The sequence below is a fragment of the Ictalurus furcatus genome, chromosome 10 (genome assembly GCF_023375685.1).
Source record: "Ictalurus furcatus strain D&B chromosome 10, Billie_1.0, whole genome shotgun sequence".
Lineage (NCBI taxonomy): Eukaryota > Metazoa > Chordata > Actinopteri > Siluriformes > Ictaluridae > Ictalurus > Ictalurus furcatus.
This window is the reverse complement of record NC_071264.1, coordinates 14,930,541-14,946,007: the sequence shown is the minus strand read 5'-3', so window position 1 is coordinate 14,946,007 and position 15,467 is coordinate 14,930,541. Positions and strand designations below refer to the sequence as shown.

The 15,467-nt window shown below is 38.6% G+C and overlaps 1 protein-coding gene across 1 annotated transcript in view; it reads left to right on the top strand.

Moving 5' to 3' along the window:
* tdrd5 (tudor domain containing 5) overlaps positions 1–15,250 on the top strand; it is a 17,752-nt gene extending 2,502 nt beyond the window's left edge. Inside the window, exons 3-16 of the mRNA XM_053635125.1 lie at positions 1,284–1,432; positions 2,527–2,610; positions 2,713–2,769; positions 3,610–3,766; positions 5,806–5,939; positions 6,214–6,428; positions 6,972–7,181; positions 7,342–7,408; positions 7,899–8,096; positions 10,798–10,953; positions 11,346–11,435; positions 11,515–11,655; positions 12,638–12,788; positions 13,921–15,250. Of these exons, the coding sequence (XP_053491100.1) occupies positions 1,284–1,432; positions 2,527–2,610; positions 2,713–2,769; positions 3,610–3,766; positions 5,806–5,939; positions 6,214–6,428; positions 6,972–7,181; positions 7,342–7,408; positions 7,899–8,096; positions 10,798–10,953; positions 11,346–11,435; positions 11,515–11,655; positions 12,638–12,788; positions 13,921–14,084 (1,973 nt within the window). The 3' untranslated portion in view covers positions 14,085–15,250. The remainder of the gene's footprint in view (positions 1–1,283; positions 1,433–2,526; positions 2,611–2,712; positions 2,770–3,609; positions 3,767–5,805; positions 5,940–6,213; positions 6,429–6,971; positions 7,182–7,341; positions 7,409–7,898; positions 8,097–10,797; positions 10,954–11,345; positions 11,436–11,514; positions 11,656–12,637; positions 12,789–13,920) is intronic.
* The last annotated feature ends 217 nt before the right edge of the window (positions 15,251–15,467 follow it).

Below are 15,467 nucleotides of genomic sequence, written 5' to 3'. Positions count from 1 at the left end.
GAGCAAGACCCAGTTCTGTGTGTATGTTTTTTGTCCTGTTGCTTTCCCATAGAGGCCTAAGGACTTCAGTGTAAAATCGCTTAGGTGCACACACCACGTTCAAATTCCGGGAATTTTTGGGTCGTATTTACACTGATCAGCCATAACTTTAAAACCATGTGCCTGATATTGTGTAGGTCCCCATTGTGCTGCTAAAACAGCTCTGAGCTGTCAAGGCATGGACTCCACAAGACCTCTGAAGGTGTACTGTGGTATCTGGCACCAAGACGTTAACAGCAGATCTTTTAAGTCCTGCAAGGTGGGGCCTCCATGGATTAGACTTGTCTGTCCAACTGGAGGCCAAGTCAACTCCTTGAACTCTTTTCATGTTCCTCAAACCATTCCTGAACAGTTTTTGCAGTGTGGCAGGGCACATTATCCTGCTGAAAGATGCCAGTGCCATTTGGGAATACTGTTGCCAAGAAGGGATGGTACTTAGTCTGCAACAATGTTTAGGTAGGTGGTACGTGTCAAAGTAACATCCACATGAATTCCAGGAGCCAAGGTTTCCCAACAGAACATTCCCCAGAGCATCACACTTCCTCCACCAGCTTGCCTTCTTCCCATAGTGCACCCTGGTGCCATCTCTTCCCCAGGTAAGCAATAGATACACACCTGGCCGTCCACGTGATGTGAAAGAAAACGTTATTCATCAGACCAGGCCACGTTCTTCCATTGCTCCGTGGTCCAGTTCTGACACTCACTGGCCCATTGCTTTTGGTGGCCAGCATGGACACTCTGACCAGTCTACAACTACGCAGCCCCATATGCAGCACTTTTGCAGTGCACTGTGTGTTCTGACACGTTTCTCTCATAGCCTGCATGAACTTTTTCAATTTGTGCTACAGTAGCTCTTCTGTGGAATCGGACCAGACGGGTTTGTCCTTCCCTGGACCACTTTTGGTAGGTACTAACCACTGCATACTGGCAACACCCCACAAGACCTGCTGTATTGGAGATGCTCTGACTCAGTCGTCTAGCCATCACAATTTGGCCCTTAAATTCACGCAAATCCTTATGCTTGTCCATTTTTCCTGCTTCCAACACAACAACTTCAAGAAATTCAAGAGTCAGAGCTGTTTTGGCAGCACAAGGGGACCTACACAATATTAAGGAGGTGGTTTTAATTGTGTGTGTGTGTGTATCTCCTTCTAACATGCAAAACATAATATAGCTGAAATAGATGCAGCATTGCACCATAACTGTTATGTGCTAATGAAAATGGAAATAATTATTTGTTTAAGCAAAAGTGATGCGAGAAACGCCGATGCTCAGCAATATCCACCCTGAAGCCCAGCAGAAACCCAAAAACACTGCAGCCATCAGAATACAGGAGATTGAACCTGCCACTCTTGTAATGCAAGAAAAGTCATTTGAAAAGTCTGTTGCAAAGGTTCCATTTCATTTTTTTTTTCTAAAAAACTCATTTACAGTTTATAATGACAACCCAAGATTTTGTTATTTTTTGTGATTTTAATAATACTTGTGTTACATAGAGTGAATCTGCGTCATTTCACACTGGCCCTTATTCCTTATAGTTGATGTTCAAAACAACTTCTAGTCCCCAGACTGTAATTATAAATTACTTGTTTTCAATATTGTTATTTTTATTTCATCATTTAATTTTTGTTTGCCATAGAGATTAAAAAAAATAAATAAAAATTTTAACCCCCTATTTGATTCTTTTCTAATGCACAACCAGTAAGTGTGAAGGCTAACACATTTTCACTTCAGGGCACATGAATCCAGGCATCTGTTTGAACTGCTGCTCAAAGAACTTACAAGTGGTACTTGCGTTATACTGTACACATGAGCGCCATTCTTTCCATTAAGAGTGCCGCATCAATTATGTTTTCTCAGGCTCTTGGTCATGGATGTGTAAAGCATTGAACTCATAATCTCCCGCTTTATCATTGCAGCTAAAAAGCACATAGCTACTTGCCTTTTGACTTCTGACTTCCTCAGTGAACTTTCTTTTTTCCCTCTCATTTTCCTTTGATCCATATGCACTGATTTGAATTCCTTATATTGTAGCACTTGTATAATTTTGGAGTGTATTTTGGACCCTTGAGCAAGCCCCTTAAATTAGGTAAATGTAAGTTGCTTTAGATAAGGGTGTCTGCCAAATACCATAAATGTAAAATAAATAACATGCGCATGATTGTATTCCGGGCATGTTATATGCAATGATACAGTATGTAAATGAACACAGGCTTTTGTTTCCACGTAGCCAAATCCAATTCATAGGTTGACAGAACTGTGACAGAATTTTTGTACATGATGTCTTTACTCTTTTGATGAATAAGGGCCATTGTATTTACGAATAGCAGTGCACTCTTAATGGTAGTCACAATTGTCCCACTTCTTTGCTTCGATATAGCATACGTTATTTAAATACATTGATAAATACAGTTACATTGACATAGATGACAGATTTATTGGTATGCTCTGAAATATTTGATAAATGGACTTGGATTTGTGTGGCAGCTTGAGGAGGAGTTCAGGAAGAGGATTATTGAAAGCGGAGACGCAGGCACGGTCAGTCAGGAGCTGAAGGAGAAGCTTCGAAAGGTTGGTCTGTGAAACAAGAACCCTAGTGAATTTTTAAAAAAATTATATAATCTTTAAAAATCATAATTACTGCATAACTTGTTTTTATGCTTATATTTTAAGGTTGTCGCTGAGCATAGTCAAGGCATGGCCATTCACAGTCTTCCTACAGAGTACAAGGTAATTTACACTAGTATGTTGTTGACGTTTGTAAGCATGGCCAGTCCAGCTTTTTTATTTATTTATTTATTTATTTTTAAAGACGTTTTAGTGGCCAGAACATTTGCAGTCCGCTGTATAAATACAAAAACACGATTTTTGCTTTAAACACATTTTAACATGGTGGATTCAGCAAGTACTCTGGAATGGGAACTGGACACAGAGTAGGACCGGATTGGAGGCAGTCATTGTTTTTAACCCTTTCATGCATTATAACTAGTTTTTTATAAAATTGAGAAAATATACAATTAGATGTAGGGATGGGCAATATGATGATATAATATCTATAGCATTATACATTATTCAATACACTTGCAGGTATTGTGCTACCTTTTTCAAACATCTTAAATTTATTACAAACTCTGCAAGCAGCTGATTTGAAAGTTTTGTTTAGAATCTTTAAAACATTTACATATTAGTATCTTTAGCTTTTTCTCAGTTTTAAGTATTTTGGTAGACATTAAATAAAAGCATCACTGATCCCGTTTTTCTTGCAACAATATTATTTTGTTGGCAGTTTTTTTTTTTTTTTAGCAGTCCTGTATACAGTACTGTGATGCATATCATGTATCCAAGAAGTCTCTTTATGCATCACATGGTATTTTTGTCATATCGCCCATCCCTGTTTAGATGTCGCTTATCACTCTGTCTCCATATCACTTGTTGGTTTCACTGAAATTGCAGCTCCATGTTACATGCTTGCAACATGTCAGTTTGTTTCTTGCTACTGTTAATACTAGGTGTAAATATTGTTCCTTTTGTCGAATACCAAGATATTTTCTGTTTGATTTCCACTTTAAGAAAATGTACGGTGAGGACTTGCCACTGGCCCAGTGTGGCTTCCTGAGTGTGACCGAGATGGTTGGAGCCCTCAGCGACACGTTCTATGTGCAGCCAAGCATTGAAGAAGGAGCAAAGCACTTACTCATTATGGAGTTCAAACCAAATGATCAACCAGGTGCTCTTGCATACTCCACCTGAGTGTGTTGGCCACATTTTACTTAACACAGTGTAAACTAAGGTGTATCTCACAACAGAATAGAACCTTGAGCAGAATTTCAGGCATGATATGTCAGCGTTAGAGATGTATATAATGACATAGCTTTACACACTGTGATTCAGAAATATATATATATAACCAAAGGCCACTTTAATAGAAACACCTATTCTCTGCTCATTCATGCGATTATCCAATCATGTGGCAGTAGCACAATGCACAAAATCACATGGATACAGGTCAAGAGCTTAAGTTAATGTTCACTGAAACTGGACAGTTCAACATGGGAAGAAGACCTGGTGATTTCCTGTGCCCACTGTAGCCTAAGATTCAGTTCTTGACAGGAGTGGAACCCGATGTGGTTTGGATCCACCTTCAAGGTTTGATGTGTTGTGTATTTTCAGATGCTTTTGTGGTCACAGAGTGGTAATTTGAGTTACTGTGGACTTGGTCCTGTCTGACCATTCTCCTCTGACCTTTCTCAACAAAAAGCTGTTTCTGCTGGTGGAACTGCTGCTCACTGGATGTTGTTGTTTTTTTTTTTTTTTGCACAATTCTGTGTAAACTCTAGGGACTGTTATGCATGGAAATCCCAGGAGATAAGCAGTTTCAGAAATGCTCAGACCAGCCCATCTACCATCAACAACTATGCATGGTCAAAGTCACTGAGATCCCCCCCATTCTGATGTCTAATATGAAGATTAACTGAAGCACTTGGCTGGATTATTGCATGGGATACAGGTGTTCCTATTAAAGTGGTCAGAGAATATACACAGTCAATCTTTTTGAACACCTTATGTTGTAACATTTGTGTTTAAAAGACTTAGTTTTTAAATACTCCTAAATTTTAACCAAGGAATAGGTAAAAGCAACAGTTTTTCACAAGAGAGTAGCTTAAAGCATGCTCAAAAAGTGGCCAAAAGTCATTAGATGAAGTCCTAGAATAATTTGGATATTAATTATTCATCATGGTCATTGGCATATCAAATTACAAATTAGGGAACATGAAGAAGGAAGATTTTATAGAATAAAATAGAATAGAGTTTTATCAGAACAGAAAATAATAGATTATAATTTATTTTTTATAGACATCACCTTTGGTTATGGTAGCACAAACTAAACTTTTACGCATTTGTTTAATATTGTACTTTCTATCAAAAAATGCAGACAAAATGAGTGAGTAGGCATGAAGGTAATGGTGACTTGCTTTTATAACTTGTAACTGCTGTATATCCAAGAAAGGAGATCAAAATGAAGACTGAAGAAGTGTGAGGGTGGGACAAACGGTGGTGATCAGTGATTGATCATTGGGATACAGTGGTTATCAGTGATTGGTTACTAGGATCAATGGTGAACAGTGATTTGTTGCAAGAGGCATTACACACTGATGGTTAACTCCTATGTCTCCAGCTGTGAGGATAGTTTGAGAGCCATATGGAGTTCAAGACAGTCACTAATATGTGTACAAAAGTTTAGAATTAAAGTTTAAAAAGTTGCTAAATCTAGCAACAAAGTCTCTAAGTTACCACACTGGGTATAAGTGAATTGAGATGTTTATTATTAATTACACTGTGAATTGTGAAATATGACAAATTACTTTATTTTATTGGAACAGTCTACATCTAGTCTAATCAGAAAAGGCCAAAATATTTATCACTCTAATTTTTGTTTTGTACAAAATACCAGCACAATGTACGAGTCTTTTTCTGTAGGGTTAACATGCTTACCCTCAAAATGCACCTATTTTTAATAAAGCACTCCTTTACAGTCTCACTAGGATCTGAGACTGGCCAGTTAATCTTTTCCACAAAGATTTATGTTTCCAATATTAAGTACTATTCTGTAGCATTTTGCTTGGTCTACACCATTAATACTGATTAAACTGTAATAAAACATAAGAAACTGAAGGTGGTGGGAAAACTTGACTGGTAGAAGTGTAGCTTATTCAACACCCACTACTAATGACTCTGTGCTATAAGTGACCTGTGTATATTTTCCAGCGTTGTCTCTGAACCCTTCCACCAAGGGACACTACTTCAGCTGCAGCAAGACGGCCTGGGAGTGTCGGGATGATGGAGAAGAGTCCATGGAGTCCGACACTGAGATCGAAATCACCAACAAGATCATCAATCAGGTGCCTTTTAATGTTCAGGTCAAAGTACCATGGTGATCTTTGTGCTACATACTACAGTATACAAACAATAAAACATTTAGGCGTTTGTTAAAGGGCTCATTTGCATATTGTAACAATTTTTTTTTCCATATCACTATTGTAAAGGCCAATACTATAAATAAGAATAACGTTCAACAATCAGAATATTATGAAACACAAGGCTGTATGAAAGCTCGCTTTATAGTTTGCTAATATTGTTTTTCATATAGGAATGTTTTTTTGTTTTTGCTTTCAGACAGTGGATGTTTTCCCAGTGACGGCTCTGAGCTGTGCCTCCATGATTCCTCTGGATGCACTTCGGTGCCAGAAGCTGAAACCTCCCACTCGGAGGCGAGACCGAGATCTGGTGGCTGTCGTGGTGGAGAGGATTGAGTCACCCAGCCATTTTTACATCCGCTTTGATGAAGACCAAGAGGCCCGCACCCTAGAGAACATGATGTTTCAAATGAGGTTATTTTTTATTTTGCAGTGATCTAAATGGCTTAAGGGTGAGGTCAGTGGTTGTAAAGTCAACATTGTATTAAATGTTAACTTTCTCCTTACATTCGGGCAACTGTCAGTAAAATATCTGTTTAATGTTAAAACTCTGGTCTCTGTGGCACTGCAAACCTTATTAAATTATTACATTAATGGTGTTAATGGTACATTAATAAGTTAATGGTACATTAATAAGTTAATGGTATGGACCACCCATATCCAACCAATCAGGAAAATGGCTCTTGTTGCCTGTCAATACAGAAAGCTTAGTACTAGAAATAACTTTTTTTTTTTTTTATTGCATATTAATGTAATGTTTTCACCTAATAAACAACCTTTGTTGTGGCCTTTTTTCCATAACCAACCATATCATAAGTTTCCCAAAATGATTGTGCTACCAACTTTACTGCAGTATGGTTGAATAAATATGTCCTTTAAACTTCTGACTAATGGTTGATATGTGATTTTAGGAAGCTGCTTTCACTTTTCTATCTGAGAGAATGTGTTTGTTTGTAGGAGCTGTTATTCTTGCCCAGAGGTGTCTGAACGTTACCGGCTCCCAGATGCATATGTGCGACCTGGACAGGTGTGCTGTGTAGCCCTGGGAGACATGTGGTTCTACCGGGTGGTAATCCATCGGCTCCTCACTGCCACAGAGGTGGAAGTGTACTACGTGGACTTTGGAAACCTTACTGTTGTCAGCAGAAACAGGCTGCAATTCCTGAAGTCAGTTCGTTATAGCACTTGTGCAATAACCTGCTTTTATTAGTAACAAAAATCCCCAAAACATTCTACATGTTTACATGCTTTACAAACAGAAAATGAGTCTTGTATTTCAAACATGATGCCAGATATAATATTGATTGAATTCATTTTTTCACTCTAGGTCATGCTATGCTGAGCTTCCAGCACAAGCTGTTCCATCTGTACTTGCTGGAGTGAAGCCAGTTAAGGTAGTATTTTAACGCCACATAACCAAGAATAGATTTTTATTTTCAGTTGAAATCAGATAGAGAAGCAAGGCCATGTTATGCTAGCCTTGATTTCCAAGTCTATGTGGTCTGGATATTGATAACAAAATGGAATTTGGCATGTTTTACATACAAGTCTTATTACAAGTAGAACTATATCACTGATGTGGGAAGAGGTTTACTGTCTTTTTTCTTAACTGGTGCTGCAGGCAGCTAATCAGTGTTATCGGATGCTCTGTTCCACAATGAATCTACTAAACTAATACAGTAGTTTACTGTATATTTCAATACAGTGACTCTGAACTGAAGGATTATAAAAAAAAAAAAAACATATGGTGTCAAAAAAAATCTTGGGATCATTTCATATGGACTAACCCCACATGGATAACAATCATACAGTTTGCACTTTAATGTCATACCACAGTGTCCTTACATCAATTTCCTTGTTTCACCCTGTTTTGGTTCATCCCAGGGTATTTGGTCTAAAGAAGCCACCAGCTCGTTCCATAAGCTGTGCTATGACCGCACCCTGGTGGCTGCCATTCACAGCTACCAGCATGACTTCCTGCTTCTGTTCCTGTGTGACACACAAACTGAGGAGGACCGTTACTTCCATTGTATACTTCAGGCCGAGGGTCATGCTGTGGCCTGCGCTGCCACTAACACTCTGGTGAGAAATCCATAACACTCATGTATTTAGTAAATATTGCCCCTAAACTAAGCGCTATATTTAAAAACAAGAATCAAATCATGCTTATTTAACCTGGCCTTTGTTTAATTATTGTGTTTTTTCTGTTTTACTACAATCTGTGTAAATTACAAACAGAATATATTAAAACTACATACAGTGCTGTGAAAAAGTATTTGTCTCCATCCCGATTTTTTTGTTTTGTGTATATCCCATACTAAATAGTTTTAGATCTAACAGAGTTGAACTGAGTAAACACACAATATAGTTTTTATTTATTACTTTTTTAATTGAAGCAAAAAAGTTATCTAACACTTTTTAGCAGCAATAACTGCAACCAAACACTTCTGATAAATGGAGATCAGTTTTTCACTTACTTCTAGAACTAGGATTTACTCCTATTCTTTGGATTATTGTCTTGCTGCATAATCCAGTTGCGTGTGAGTTTCAACTTATGGACTGAAAACCAGATATTCTCCTTTAGGATTTTCTGGTAGAAATCAGAATTCATGTTTCCCTCAATTATTTCAATTTGCCCAGGCCCTGAAACAGCAAAGCATCCCCACACCATGACATTTCCACCACCGTGCTTGACTGTAGTTATGATCTTCTTTTTGTGGAATTCGGTGTTTGGTTTACGGCAGATGTAAAGGGACCCCTGTCTTCCAAACAGTTCCACTTTCGACTCATCAATCCACAGGACATTCTCCCAAAAGGTTTGAGGATCATCAAGGTGTGTTTTGGCAAAATTCAGAATGAGCCTTAATGTTTTTCTGGGTTAGCAGTGGTTTTCACCACGACACTCTTCCATGGATGCCATTTTTGCCCAGTGTCTGTCTGATAGTGGAGCCATGAACAGTGACCTTTATTGATGCAAGAGAGGCCTGTAGGTCCTTTAATGTTGTCCTTGGCTATTTTGTGATTTGCTGGATGAGTAGTTGCTGTGCTCTTGGAGGAATTTTGGTTGAAAGGTCGGCCTCTTCTGGGAAGGTCCACTACTGTGCTGAGTTTTTCCATTTGGAGATAATGGCTCTCACTGTGGTTCTTTGGAGTTCCAGAGCCTTTGAAATAGCTTTGTAACCCTTCCCAGACATGTATTTCAATCTCCTTCTTCCTCAATGTTTTTGGAATTTCTTTCATCTTTGCCAAAGTGTGTTACTGGGTAAGCGCTTCTAACCAACTTCATACTGTTGAAAAAGTGTTGATTTGATTGAACAGGGTTTGCAGTAATCAGGTCTGTTTGCGTCTAGTCCAGCTGAACCCCATTATGAATGCAGTTTAATAAATTTGAGAAATTAGTAACGATGGGGGGAAAATACATTTTCACACAGGCCCAGTTGGTATTGGATAACATTGTTTGCTTCAATAAATAACATTATCATTTACAAACTGTAAATGATAATGTTATCATTATTTTTGTGTTTACCAGGTTGTGATTTAAATAAAAGTGCTTTAAGTCAAAAGGTTAAAATACAGATCAGCCATAACATTAAAACCACTGACAGGTGAAGTGAATAACCTTGATAATCTCGTTACAGTGGCACCTGCCAAGATGTGGGATATATTAGGCAGCAAGTGAACGGTCATTTCTCAAAGTTGATGTGTTGGAAGCAGACGACTGGGACTAGCATCTGCAAAACAGCAGGTCTTGTGGGGTGTCCCCGGAATGCAGTGGTTAGTACCTACAAAATATGGTCCCAGGAAGGACAACCGGGGAACCTGCGACAGTGTCATGGGTGCCCAAGGCTCATTGATGCACAGTGGGAGCGAAGACTAGCACATCTGGTCCGATCCCACAGAAGAGCTACAAGATGAGCTGCAGCACAAATTGCTGAAAAAGTTCATGCTGGCTATGATAGAAAGGTGTCAGAACACACAGTACATCGCAGCTAGCTGTGTATGTGGCTGAGTAGTCAGAATGCCCATGCTGACCCCTGTCCACCGCCAAAAAAGTTTAGAATGAGCATGTGAGAGTTTTATTGTACATCGTGTGGACGGCCGGGTACGTGTGTGTTGCTTACCTGGGGAAGAGATGGCACCAGGATGCACTATGGGAAGAAGGTAAGCTGGCAGAGGCAGTGTGATTCTCTGAGCAATGTTCTGATGAGAAACCTTGGGTTCTGGAATTCATGTGGATGTTACTTTGATACGTACCACCTTCCTAAACATTGTTGCAGACTAAGTACCATCCCTTCATGGGAACAATATTCCCTAATGGCAGTGACGAATTTCAGCAGGTTAATGCGCCCTGACGCACCAAAAATTGTTCAGGAATGGTTTGAGGAACATGATTGTTCAAGGAGTTGACATGGCCTCCAAATTCCCCTGATCTCAAGTCAATCGAGCATCTGTGGGATGTGCTGATCAAACAGGTCCGATCCATGGAGGCCCCAACTCGCAGATTGCAGGAGTTAAAGGATCTGCTAATGACGTCTTGGTGCCAGATACCACAGCTCACCTTCAGAGATCTTGTGGAGTCAGGTGCCATTGTGACTAAATAATCAATGTTATTCACTTTACCTGTCAGTGGTTTTAGTGTTATGGCCGATCTGTGAATTTCAACATTTTTTATATAAATATTTTACCTAAAATGAGCTATCTATAAAGGATGATCGTGGTAAAGATGATGATGATGATTCTAAATGTTTTTATTGTTTTTAATGTCTACATTGGTTCTGTTTAGGTGTTACAGCAAGTGAGCCCTGTGACCTTTTACCTCGGTGAAGGCCAGCTGGATGAAGTAAAGGAACATTTTGCAGCAGTGACTTCTTCTCTTAGTGTCACAAATGGACAAAACCTTAAACATCTTCAGCCAGATGCCTCTGCAGTACGCAGTAAGGTAAATTAGCTAGTTTATTGTAGCTACCATTACTTAATGTATTGAACATCCTCAGGAAGGAGCACTGGGCGGCAGGCCAGATAGTTCCTGGCTCTTTGTAAATTACTCAGGTCCTCAGGACCATTGGCATGCATCCAGCCTCTTTCTGCTGAGACAGTAAAGTGAGGAATTAGAGGGACGCAGTATTGGACAGCAGTCCAATCTGTTTTTAGGACCCATATATCACCTGTTGCTCAAAGAACCCACTGTGCTTCAAGAGTATCACTTGTATTGATCTGTTCTCAAAAGTATGTAACGCATTTGTTGATGTTTAATTGGCTGGTATGTAATCAATAGGGCATATTTGTTGTTTACTAATAATTTACACTGAATATGAGCGCTTCATCCACCAGCTTTTGACAGATGGTGTAGACAATCAACAGCACAGCCAAGAAATGGCTCTTCTTGATCTTCCTGAGCTGGAATTCATTGATGTGGCTCAGGTCAGGATCGACAAAATTCCACAGATCTTGTACTAATATACTGTTTTGTCAAGCTCATGGTGCATTCATATTGATCCAGGGTGAAAATTCTAACCCATATGAGGCACTGCTGAATAAAGATTCAGCAAACTTTGATAACTGGGATCAAGGACGGACGAACAAGGCCAGTGTCGATGAGGAGTCCAAACTTCTTCAGAATGGGCAAGAGAAGAGTGCAAATGTAAGAACAATCTTCATCTCTAGTAAATTCCTCTGATTGTGGGTGCAGTCTGTGTTCAAATCAGTTCATTTGAGGCACAGTCAGAACAAATCTCACTTTTTGAATAATAACTGAATTTCCATAATATTCAAATTCACTAAAAGTTAACTTACCTAAGTAATCAGGATGTGTTTCCTGAACTTTATTAATCTATAAAAATGGAACTGGAAAAAAAAAAATTCAGTGTACTGTATTTTCACATGAATTTTTTTTAATGAAATATAAAACACAAATCAAATGTAAACATAAAAGTGATTTGTCTTTAGCTAATTTCCAACACGCATGTTTTTGAATCACTTGCACTATGGCTTAATCACAAATGGTGTTTTATTAGGTGCCTAGTGCACCAAGTAGGGTCTACGAGACATTATAATATAGCCTGTGTAGTGGTCATATATACAAAATGAAGCTAAATGCCATTAAAAAGTTATCGTATTTTTCCACATGGTAAATTTGTTTATAGAAATGATGCAATTGTCACCTTGCATGGTTTGGGTGGATTGCATTTTGTGTGCTATGTATAAAATTACAGACTCAAATACTAATATTTAATTTGACAGTCTTGTACCTTATTCCTCTTTGATTTTCTCTTTGGACACAGGGTTTGCATCCTTTTGAATGTTTAATGCTGTCTGATTTTCCAAACAGAGATGTGTTTCGGTCGACTTTGAATCAGCACCTACGGCTCATTTGATTGTCACGCATTGTAATTCCCTGTCCCTCAAGGCACCCTCCCAGTTAATTGTTAATTAAAAAGGGCATTGCGCTTGTCTGATGAATCGTTAAAAAGGAACATGCTCTTCTTGTCTATCCTGGGCTTATGAGCCAAATAGCTCATAGCCAGTTACCTTACCACTCAGAGTTTAATGTAGCCACTCGGGTAATGGAACCATGCTGAACCATTTCTGAAAGCTGTTGCAAACGTTTCCATTTTGTCATGCAGACTAGTTTGCTGACACCTGTTCCATCTATCAAACCGGACACAGAAACACAGCCTGTTTTGGAGAGTAAGCACACTCTGAATCCTGCATCGACCCTGCACACACTCGGTGATCAAACTCCAGGCCTGACCCACAGCTGCAGCCACCACACTGGTACAACACAGACACACTTCACACACTAATCCAGTGTGGCACATGGATTGCAGTTTGCAGTTGGGTTGTCTCATAGCAAATTCAGTTTAGTACGCTAGAGTGACATCCCACACACAGCCTGCTCCAAGACAGCATTACTGAGGTTTTCAAGCATTTGAGTGTCAACCAGCAATGTGCTGTGCTCAGAAACAGACGTGAGTTAAAGGACAGTTAAAACAAATAGTGCATGCAAAATTGAGCTATACAAGGAGACTCAACAAAGTAGGTGTGTCTAATGAAGTGGCCAGTAAATGAACAGTGTTTTAGAACCGCTACTGCTGTGCCTAATTCACTTGTACCAGTGCCACTGCTAGGCTGATTGCATCCAATACAATATAATATATAGAAATACCAGTACCTAATAAAGTTTCAACTGTGTTGAACTTTTAAGCTTCTTAAAATTGGTATTTGTGATCAATTTTATGCGGTTGAATTCTTTGATTTGGACTGGTTATATTAAAGTGCTCATTGTAATAAATTATAGCTTCTATAGTAACAGCTCATTCACAGGGACACTCCAGATAATTGAGTCTAATAATTTGAACAATGAGACTGATGCATTTTTTTAAAAGTGGTGTTATTTAACAAATTATAAATGTTGGTATGGTGAAGTGTACTGGAAAGATATGTTTATTTAAGATTTATTAGTCCCTGGTGTCAGCACTTTGTAAGCTAAATTTGTTTCACAAACGTTCCACAGCAATGAATTGAACTATAAATGGATTTTTCGAAATAAGTATGGCATGTCGATATTGAATAGATCAAAACTTGTCAAATTGCTGTGGTATAAGAGGAATTTTGTGTCCTGCAGGAAGTGTTCAGCAATCAACACTTGTTTTTCAGGTGATTTAGTACTTCTGGGTATTAATGGTTCAATACAACTCTCTGTATTTCCCAGCATAAACACACTACTTGGGGCAAAATTTAAAACATTTTTCTGAATGTCTGGATAGAATGGTTAAGTACTTGTTGTGGGTTTATATTGATTTTTTTTTTATTATCCTTTCATTATTTCTGTGCATGCTGTTGTACAATTTCAACTAATATTAATCATTTATTCATTCATTTATTTATTTATTTATTTTGGGTCCAGGCATGTCTGCTGTATTGTTCCAGCCTTTGCCCTCCAGCCTGATGTTTTCTATGTTCAGCTCTGGAGACAGGCTTCGACACATGTCCCGTCTCGCATTGGGCCCCTCAGCCCGTATGGCAGCCGGACCCAGCCTCATCCAGTGGTACACACACAAACCAATTTAAACAAACCGACTGCCGATACTGGTGTCTGATACGCTGACCTGACCTAGCTACAGATGATTGTTGAGAGCTATGCTGAGTTATGCAGAAGTTGTTCGTGTTTGTATTATGTTGAATGTTGTTTTACATTTTTTCTTTTATATTGGCAACATTTAAAAGCCCACCCAGACTGTAATATCAAACAAAGTATGAAACCATAGTGAGAGACAAAAGGAATATTGTTTGTGACTGATAAATTATTTTAAAATGTCTCTCATGTATTGATCTATTATTAATATTAATATTGTTTATCAGGTAAAATTCTGAATTGATGTTTTTGTTTTTTTGATGTACCAATTTTATCTGATTTTCTGTTTTATGTAAGTTTTTGTGTTCATTGTTTTGCATTGTTATTTCCTTGTCTGAAGAAAACATCAGACTGAGGCAGACACTAAAAGTCTGGACAAGAAATGACATAATTATTTTTTGTTTTTCCAGTGGAGAAAAATATTTGAAATCATAACATGATATTGTTAACTGTTCTATATCAGTTATTATAAACATTTTCATGTTGCATCTTGCCTGCACTCAAAGATGTTCAATCCATCTACAGAGAGCTCACCCTCCCATTTGCAGGCTCAGAGTGTGGGTTGTGTTAATTAACTATATTTTTTTTATGAGTTGTGGTATCAGGAATACATCTCTCGTCTGTGTCCAGCTGTCTTTGTCTTTGCAATATTCACTATGACACAGTGTTCACTGTGAGAGGACCTTTGCTCCTATGAGCACCATGGGGAAGATTAAATTACCCAAGCAGCATGTCAATAATCCAGCCAAATCCATAACTCTGTATTAGAAACAGACAAACAGCCCAGCTGAGGGCCCTGGTCAGCAATTTTATCCTTTAGCTAACTTAACCAATGCCTCCTGTACTGAATTGTCCTCATTAAGCCAATTATTTCTTTTAATGGGAGCTTAATGGGTCTGTTTCCCCAAGACACCCAGGAGGCCTGGCCTTTTAGGAAGGAGCTGAAAGACAATACCTCATCCAAGCTCTGTGAGTTCCAGTCTCAAAGAAAACGTATGAGGTGAAGCTAAATAGTACGTTTTTTTTTATGTGGAAATCTAGGTTCATGTTGACTCTATTTTCTCACAAAATTTGAACACCCCGTGTGATTATATTATGCACAATCCACTTTAAACCCAATTAAAGGAATGTTTCTACAGACAGGTGGGAAATTAAAGAAAAAAATTAATTTAAGTCTCTGGTACTGTATTGGAGGAATGAACACTGAAAGATATTCTCTCAGTTGGTGTTTTGGTGATGATGTTGGAGAGCACTGTCTAAAGGCCTCAGCATACTTAATGTGAAGACCGTATCTGTGAGGGATGAAGCCAACTTTTTGA